This window comes from Psammomys obesus, unplaced genomic scaffold (assembly GCF_907164565.1).
Source record: "Psammomys obesus unplaced genomic scaffold, mPsaObe1.curated_primary_1811, whole genome shotgun sequence".
Lineage (NCBI taxonomy): Eukaryota > Metazoa > Chordata > Mammalia > Rodentia > Muridae > Psammomys > Psammomys obesus.
In genome coordinates this window covers 5,051,969-5,061,073 of record NW_026591598.1, presented here as the reverse complement: position 1 = coordinate 5,061,073, position 9,105 = coordinate 5,051,969, and the positions used below count along the sequence as shown (strand labels likewise).

The 9,105-nt window shown below is 48.8% G+C and overlaps 1 protein-coding gene across 1 annotated transcript in view; it reads right to left on the bottom strand.

The window, feature by feature from the left end:
• Positions 1 to 9,105, bottom strand: part of Csf3r (colony stimulating factor 3 receptor) — a 15,677-nt gene that overhangs the window by 1,815 nt on the left and 4,757 nt on the right. Inside the window, exons 4-13 of the mRNA XM_055611280.1 lie at positions 8,538 to 8,661; positions 8,124 to 8,311; positions 6,742 to 6,911; positions 6,506 to 6,659; positions 6,339 to 6,418; positions 5,737 to 5,950; positions 4,375 to 4,560; positions 3,912 to 4,013; positions 2,240 to 2,386; positions 1,990 to 2,130 (exon numbers count right to left, since the gene is read on the bottom strand). Of these exons, the coding sequence (XP_055467255.1) occupies positions 1,990 to 2,130; positions 2,240 to 2,386; positions 3,912 to 4,013; positions 4,375 to 4,560; positions 5,737 to 5,950; positions 6,339 to 6,418; positions 6,506 to 6,659; positions 6,742 to 6,911; positions 8,124 to 8,311; positions 8,538 to 8,661 (1,506 nt within the window). The remainder of the gene's footprint in view (positions 1 to 1,989; positions 2,131 to 2,239; positions 2,387 to 3,911; positions 4,014 to 4,374; positions 4,561 to 5,736; positions 5,951 to 6,338; positions 6,419 to 6,505; positions 6,660 to 6,741; positions 6,912 to 8,123; positions 8,312 to 8,537; positions 8,662 to 9,105) is intronic.

The following is a 9,105-nucleotide window of genomic DNA, read 5'->3' as shown; positions in this document are numbered from 1 at the left end:
AACCAACCAACCAACCAACCAACCAACCAACCAACCAACCAACCAACTAAAGTTTTAAAAAAAAGTCTTTGCTTGGCAGAAACCTTTGTCTGTATAGTAAACACACTGAGATTCTGGGGTTCAGAGGGTTCAGTAGTCCTGAATCTGAGACAAGGTGCGCAGGGTTTAGAACAAAGGCTGCAGTGAACTTGTGTGCCGCAACACGGGTGAGTGCTGCTGGAAGTCTGTTGGATTTGTTGTGTGTTTGGTTTTAATTCCTTTTATTTTATGTGCACTGGTGTTTTGCCTGCATGTATGTGTAGGTGAGGGTGTTGGATCCTCTGGGACTGGAGTTACAGAGAGTTGTACATTACCATGTAGTTGCTGGGAATTGAACCTGGGTCCTCTGGAAGAGTGGTCAGTGCTCTTAGCTACTGAGCACTCTCTCTCTCTCTCTTTTTTTTCCAGCCATCTCTTCTTTCGGTTGAGTTTTTTGTTTGTTTGTTTTTTGTTTTTGGATTTTAAGACAGGGTGTCTCTGTGTAACAGTTTTGGCTGTCCTAGAACTCACTTTGTAGACCAAGCTGGCCTCAAACTCACAGAGATCCACCTGCCTCTGCCTTCGGAGTGCTGGGATTAAAGATGTGTGCCACCAACTACTGGCTGGTAGTTGGTACACCAACTACAACCAAAATCAACCTTTGGTTGTTATTCTTTAGAAACATTTTACTCCTGCCAAACTTTTTACCATTTTGTGCTAGGACTAAAGGCATGTGCCACTACACCTGGCTGAAAACAGAGAGCTTTAAGATTTTCCTGCCATCAATCCTTGGTACATGGATATTAAATTCGTGTATCTTTGGATTGTATCATATTCAAATGGCTGGTTTTAGGAATTGCTTTTCTGAGTTGCTGACTTGAGTTTCCCAAAAAAGAAAATAAAAGTGAGTGAATTCTGACTTGGGATTAGGCCAGAATTTCCAGCAATTTCTGAAATGGTCTTAAGCATGCATTTTGCCATTTGGTACTATATATATCTGTGCAGTGTGTTCTCCTCAGCATTGATGACTGTAAAACTCAAAATAGTGATTAACTCTGAAAAATGCTGATGAGAGTTGAGGATGCCCTTTGCCCCGCAGTTTCAAACATCCAGTCAACATTTAATTATCTGTGTAAAAAGAAACAAGCATGTCCATGCCATCAGTATGCGTGTTTGCCTTAACCTTTAATAAGCAAAAGCTATATGCATACCAAAGAGTTGTTTCAATATACAAGTACAGTTTGTTTTCAGTGTTTGGTCTGGATGTGGTTTACCTGTGTACAGACCCAGGATTATGTAAAAATTTCTTGTGTGGAAAGGGGTTAAAAGTGGCAAAGTTAAAGAAGCCTTGGGCAGGAGTGTTTGTAAGTCAGCGATGATGGGCAGGGCTGCGTCTTCTCTCATGGGTGGGGATTCTTGGATGGGCTCTGGTCTTCCCTCAGATCAGCAGATCCAAAAGCAGGGTCCCTGTTACTCTCAAGATTAAGACTTCACTTTTGTTGTTTTGAGACAGGATTTTTCTGTGTAGCCCTGGCTGTCCTAGGACTCGCTCTGCAGACCAGGCTGGCTTTGAACTCAGAGATCTACCCACCTCTGCCTCCTGAGTGCTGGGACTAAGGTGTGCGCCCCAACCACCTGCCAAGGATTTCCCTTTTTAAACTAAAAACAACAACAACAACAACAACAACAAAAAACCCACTTACATAATCTCCTTTCCTCCCTTTAAAATCAGGTTTTCTATTTTTATTTATTTATTTATTTTGAGAGGAGGTCTAATAGTAAATTAGCCCTGGTTGGGCTGAATTTCTTTGTAGATCAAAATGGCTTCACACTCACAGAGCTCCACCTGCCCATGTGTCCTTAGAGTTGAGATTAAAGATGCGTGCCCCTGCACCTGGCAAAATCCAGATTTCTTGAGAGACAAAGTGGGGCACCCTCCCAATGGCCATCACTGTCAGCCTTTCCCCTTACCTAGGGCCATGGTCATCAGGGTAAGGCCCGTACTGTTGGTGGACCCTGCCCGGCTGGTGGCCATGAGGTAGACATGATACAAACTGGCGGGCTGCAGGTGGTCCAGGACAAAGCCATGGAAGGAGATGTTCAGGATGATGGCTGCGGGCAGAGCATATGGTCAGCTTGGGGTGTTACAACACCTCTGTATCTGCTGAGGAACACCCCTTCCTGGCCCTCTAGGCTTGTGGGGAGCTAAGGATAGACTCACAGAAGGACTGGTTGTGAGCATCGGTCCAGAAGATGGTATAGTGCGTGAGGGGTATCATCCCCAGCCAAGGGGTCTCAGGTACCCAATCCAGCTGTGCCCAGGTCCTGCCAATGTGCTTTAGATGTAGCTCTGGAGCATGAGGAAGGGCTGTAGAGAGAGAGAGGAGGTAAAAGGGCTGGTATGATCAGAGCAAGTGAACCTGACTGGACTCCTGTGGTTTCGGGACCCAGGATCTAGAACGTACGCTAGATGACTGAGAAAAGAGAGCTCAGGGGGCTGGGTGTACTTGTGCATGTCTATAATCCTAGTGCTCTGGAGACTGAGGCAGGAGGATTGCTATGCATTTGAGGCCAGCCTGAGCTATGGCATGAGACCCTGTTCTAAAACAAATATGAAAAGAGCCGACAAAATAGCTCAACAGGTAAAGTTCTTGCCCTGCAAGGTTGGAGGCCTGAGTTCAATCCCTGGAACCTACAGGCTCTACTTTGCTTTTCTGTTGCTGTGATGTATACCCTGACCAAAAGTGATTTGGGGAGGAAAGTTTATTTCACGCTTACACTTCCAGTTATAACTCACTGTCGAGGGGTGTCAGAGAATAAATTCAAGGAGGAACTGAAGCAGAAACCATGGAGGAATGCCGTTTGCTGGCTGGTGCTCATCTAGCTTTCTCATGGCCCATACCCACCACCTAAGTAGGGGTGGTGCTGCCCATAGAGGGCTGGGTCCCCCCACATCAATCACCAGTCAAGACGATTTCTCACAGATGCAATCACAGGCTGATTATGAGGTGGGCAGCTTGCTCGGTTGAGGTTCCCTAGCTCCAGGTGACTCTCAGTTGTGTCAAACTGATGCTGAAAACTATCCAGTACACCACAGAAGCTGTTGTCTGGTCTCCACAAGCACTGCGGCATGTGCGCAACTGTTTCGCACACATCATGCACACATAATAGTAAATGAATTAAAACAGCAGCAAAACCAACAAAACATCAAACGTAAAACCCCCAAACAAAAGCAAATGTGTGTGTGTGTGTGTGTGTGTGTGAGAGAGAGAGAGAGAGAGAGAGAGAGAGAGACAGACAGACAGACAGACAGACAGACAGGTATCCCTTCCAAGAGGGCACTCTGTTTGTTTGGGATGGTGGGCGGGTCTTACCACAAAGCTCAGGCTGTCCCTGAACTCACAGCCCTACCTTGTCAGAGTCCCTAGGGGAAGAGGCATACACCAATTTGTCCCATCCCATCCCTTGCCAGCTTATCTGAGCTCCCTTTATGGCTCCTAGAGGCAGAGCCTGGGTTTGAATCCAGTTCTGTCTGGTTGCAAATCTTTGCCCTTCAACTGCTGCCACACCTGGTTTTACCTGACATGGTTTCTGATTTCTCACTGACCCTCTGAAGTGTGTCGGGTACTCTGTTCAGTTCTATCAGATGTGACACTGTGTTTCTGTTGGGGACGTGGATTGATTCTGTGAAATTCCCTCCCTGATTCTCTCCCTGTCTACTACCCCAAAGCCTGAATTCTTCCCAGCTTTGGGGAGTCCATTGTAAGCCAGGATGAAAAGCATTCCTCTCAGAGGCCACAGGGGAAGGGGTACCATTTCCTCATTTTCCCTGTCACTGGGGCAAGTCAGAGAGAAAAGAGAGGATTCTGGGAACAGGCTGATGGTAGACAAACCTCTCTCTCCAGAGTAGGTGTAGACCTTTACAGAGGGTCCCACGGTGCCTGGGTACAGGGGAGCCACTGTGATTTCGTAGAGCTGAAAGGGACTTATGTTGTCTGCAGAGAGAAAATAAGATGACATTAAGGTTGGGGGCTAACCTCTGCTATCCAGCCTTAGAGTTTCATTTCTGCATGGCCTGATTTTGACTCTCAGAGTTCTCTTTTAGCTCATTTGATGGCTGTCACAAAGGGAAAGAGGAACAGAGAATTAGAATAGGAGCAGACTGTGGGCTAGACAAGGACAGGATCTGGCCAGAGTAGAGGAAGAATGTCCCCCATGTAAGGGTTCAGAAAAGGCTGGGGAGGCTGCCTCTATTGGGAGGTTCCAACTGCCCCTGCTAGCCTCTAGACATGCACCACTCCCTCTGTTCGCCTTTCCTGTCCCGCAACCCATCTCTCAGTCCCAGGCCCATCTCACCCTCTAACAGAATTCCAGTGATGTTCCCATCAGGTTCCATCCTCCAGTTCTTACTGCTGTAATTGGAGATGGGCCCCAGGCCCCACTCAATCAGATAGCCCTGAGGCAAAGAGCTGGGCGCTTCCCAGTCTACCCAGATGCTATCAGAGTCTTGGGCCATGGCATGGAGTCTGGTCACAGCTGGACCTGGAGATTAGGTAGGAATTAAGAATGAAGATTCAAATCCTGCCTTTGCTACTGACAAAACCTGTGATCCAGGGCATGTCAACCAACACCTGAGCCTTGATCTCCTCATCTGTAAAGTGGAACTGACAACAAAAATCCTCACCTTGGAGAGGCTTGGTGTGAGGAAGATGCATACAACAAGCCTATCGCAGAGCCTGGCCTGTGGATACTTCCCGGCACCATTCTGCTTGATATATATGATTCATTGAGTTCTCTATCAGTCACATCAGGCAGGTTCTATGGTTGTCTCCATTTTATCAATGAGTAAAAATGGGAGATACAGAGAAGCTGAGAGGCTTGCTAAAGATCACACAACTCGGGGGCTGGAGAGATGGCTCAGCGGTCAAGAGCACTGGCTGCTCTTCCAAAGGTCCTGAGTTCAATTCCCAGCACTGACATGGTGGCTCACAGCCATCTGTAATGGGGTCTGATTCCTACTTCTGATATGCATGAAGACAGATCGCTTATATACATAAAATACACGAATAAGTAAACTTAAAAAAAAAAAGATCACATAGCTCAGGGCTGGGGAGATAATTTAACTGGTAAAGTGCTTGTAAGGCAAGCACAAAGACCTGAGTTTGATCCCTAGAATCTATGTGGAAACAACAACAACAAACGAAACAGGCGTGTGGCATTTCTAATCCCAGCACTGGATCCCAGCACTGGGAAGGAAGAGGCAGGTGGATCCCTGGGGTTAAGACTCTAATCAGTGGAAGATCCTGTCTCCCAAAAAAGTGGACAAGAAACCCAAGAATGACATTCGAGGTTGTCTGCTATATTCATCCACACACCAAGACTTGTAAGTGGGAATCTTAGCTTCTCTCTCTTTCTGTGTGTGTACGTGTGTGTGCGTGTGTAGAGTGTGTGTTTGAAGGTATGCATATTCTCCCAAATTAAGCTAGTTCTGGCTAGCAATAGTAATTTAAAAGCTGGCTCAAACTTTACCGCCCCAGAGGGCAATGTTAGTGCGTGCTCTTGCAGGTTCTGGAGACCACAGGGGCCAGGGAGAGAAGACACCTACCTGTCCAGGCCACTCTGTTAGCAAGTGGCTGGACTAGATAGGCAGGCACCTAGGCAGTCCAGCCTTCAGCTTCTCACGCTGCTCTCTACTCTTCAGCCGCCAGTCCCATTTACCTTTGTTCTCCCAGAAAACCACTGGAGTAGGCAGAGAGGTGCCCCCTGTGTTGTAGGCCACAAGGGTCACATTCTGGGCCTCTGAGGGCAGGCAGAAGGTACAGCTGAGCTCTGTGGTGTTGCAGAGGTGTGTGTCCTGCCCATGCCGATCTGAGGAGCTCCAGGAGAGCAGGTAGCCCTGTATCTGCCCACTGTCTTCCTGTAGGGGTGTTGGCTGTGACGTGAGGAAGAACATAAAATGAGGGAGTTGTCTAGTTCATTGTGGTCAGTACCCCAGGAGGCATGGACTGGCCTTAGGAACTGGGCTCTTAAGTCCTTTCTCCCCCTCCCTCTCTTCCCCTGTGGCAAGATCTAGGAGGGAAAGAAGGAGGAAGCCAGTTAGTACACGAGCAGTTGCTTAACTCTTCTTTGACTGGACCCTTTGGGGCACAGGTGACCCCAGAGGGGAGCCGTGCATTGCAGTCTCTCCCCAAAACAGCTACCCAGCTTCTGAGGCACGGGTAAAGTATAAGCAAACTGCCTCCTAGTCTCCCAGGCACGCTGCAGTCTTGAGCCCTACGTTGGGGCTCTGTTGAGGTGGGGGGGGTGTCTCAGAGAATCACCTTCCAGAACAGTTGCACACCCACTGTCCCAGGATCCAGTTGCTTCTTCTGCCACCATGTGTCCAGTCTGATGATGGGGGCTGCAGATGGGGTGAGATGAGAGGGTTTTGATGGGGAGGGGCCCTGGGGACTGGACTGAGCTCTGAAGGCTACTCCTGGGTTCTCACCTTTAATGGTGGGCCTCAGCTGCAGGCCAGGACTCCAGCTGCTCCAGAGTCCAGGCAGAGGTGAGCGGATGCATCGCATCTGCAGGGTGTAGACTGGGGCCCGTTGGAGCCCGCAGAGCTTGAACTGGTCCTTGCTGGAAGGCAGGTGGGACACCTGGTGTGTGGGAGGTGACACTAAATCTAACTTGCCCTCTCTCAGTCCCCCACCTCCATCTGGAGATTGTTCTCTGCCTCACCAGTGTCCAGTTGGCTCCTTCGAGCTCTGGCTGGTAACGGAGTTCACACTCCTGCTCCATGAAATTACTGGGTTCCCATGGCTTCCAGCTCAGCCACAGGCAGCCAGGCAGGCGTGGGACCATATCAGGGCTAATGTCCATGGCCCGAAGCGTGGGGGGCTCCAATTTCACTGCAAGGGGTAAGGTTGTCAAACTTTTCGATGCCTCATGGAGAGGCCCCTGTCTTAGCTCCCCTTTTCTTTCTGGGTCTCTTTGAGTCTTTTTTCCCCCCTCTGTCTGTTGCCTTATCTCTAGCTGTGCTTGGGTATGAGTATCTGTATTTATTAGTAGGTGAAGACCTGTCTCAGGGACTATCAACTTGTTGTTATGTCTGCTAACAGCATTTTCTTTCCAGATATTCAGTGGCTTGCTCCCTCAGTTCCTCCAAGAGTCTACTTAGCTGTCAACGCCTTCTTTGTTCGTTTGTTTTGAGACAGGGTTTCTCTCTGTAGCGTTGGCTATCCTGGACTGGCTTTGTAGACCAGGCTGGCCTCAAACTCACAGAGATCCACCTGCCTCTGCCTCCCTGAGTTCTGGGATTATTTATAGGTGTGCTCTGCACTAGCTAGCTCTCAATGCCTTAAGTCACCTGACATCCTATTTTATTTATTCTGCCATCGACATGGTTACAATATTCCGAAGGTGGAACTTTGGAAGTTCATTCGCCGCCATGTCTTTAAGACCTCCACAGCCTAGCATGAGGTGAGGGTCCTTCACGACATCAGCTGAAGGCTGGCGTAATGTAGCGTTGGATAAAAGTGCTGGTTAGCTTTGTGAGGCTGACAACCCAAGTTCCAGTCCGGTCCCCAAACCCATGTCAAAAAGCCCAATGCGAGGTGCATATTTGTAATACCATCACTATTGTGGCAAACTGGCAGGTGAAGGCAGGAAAATCACTCTGAAGCTCCCAAGCAACATTGCCTGGAGTCAAGGGCAACATCAGAGACAAGGGAGACCCTGCCTTCAAAGTAGAAGGAGAGAACTACTCCAGAAAGCTCCCCTGGCCTCCATGTGTACCCTATGATATGCATGCACTGTGCCTACAAATAAGTACATAAATAAGATGAGCAGGCAGTGGTGGCGCATTCTGAGGCCAGCCTGGTCCACAGAGCAAGTTCCAGGACATGCAGAGCTACACAGAAAAGCCTTATCTTGAAAAACCAAGAATAAATAAGATGAAAGAATGAACATGTCCCTAGCCTCTGGTCCCCATTTCTCCCTTCTCTGCCTCTCTCCAGGTCTCCCAGAATCTCCCTGCCTGAGCCTAGGTATTTCTTCCCTGTGCCTCTCTGGGCCTCCCAATTTAGGGACTTCTCCCCTTTCTCACAGCCAGTGTCACTCACCAACATCCATGGGGTCAAGGCACAGTTTTGGGGACTCACTGGTCCCTAGCACATTCTTTGCTTGCACCCAGATGACCATATTCTGGTACAGGATCAACTGTTTGCGGGGGATGGAGCAGTTGCTCTGCCTTTCCTCTGGCACACAGTCAAAGATGGAGTCCTTCTGGTACTGGCAGTCAGCACGGCTCCTGCCAACAGGCTGGGCTTTGGTGCCAAGCAGATGAAGGAGGCAAGGCTTCTCTCTCTCTCTCTCTCTCTCTCTCTCTCTCTCTCCACACACACACACACACACACACACACACACACACACACACACACAGACACACTCCTTTCCCTCTGACTCCTCACCTCCACAGGGACTTGTGTTCCAACCCAGGACCTGGAGGAAGGGACTGATATGGAACCCCTACGTACCTGAAGCTCTTTAGGATGAAATTGGTGGGCAGGTGGGTCTCAGGGCCTGGCTCCCACTGGCAGACCAGGTTGTTGGTGGTGAGGTACATGAGGCAGGACAGGTTGGAGGGGCTGGCAGGAGGATCTGTACAGGTGGGAAGAGTGTTAGGAGCCTGTATAGTGTGTGTGTGTGTGTGTGTGTGTGTGTGTGTGTGCGTGCATGTGTGTGTGTGTATGTATGTGTACACCTGTGGCCTTACTTCCTTGGTGGGATCTTCTTCCTGCAGTGTGGACCTGTAAGGACAGCTATGTTACTGTCAGGTACATGGGCAGGCATCCCATACCATCAGTACTCTGGTGGCCCTCTGGTCAGTGACAGTGCAGCTTGGGTTCTACTCTGGTTTGGTCAGTCATTAGCCATTTGATTGTCAAGTGAATGAACTGTTCTCTGCCTCAGTTTTCTTATCTGTAAAGAGGGTTAATGCTAGTCAGCTTCTTTCCTATGTTTCTTTTCTTTCCCCTTTCTTTCTTTTTTTCTTTCTTTCTTTCTTTCTTTCTTTCTTTCTTTCTTTCTTTCTTTCTTTCTTTC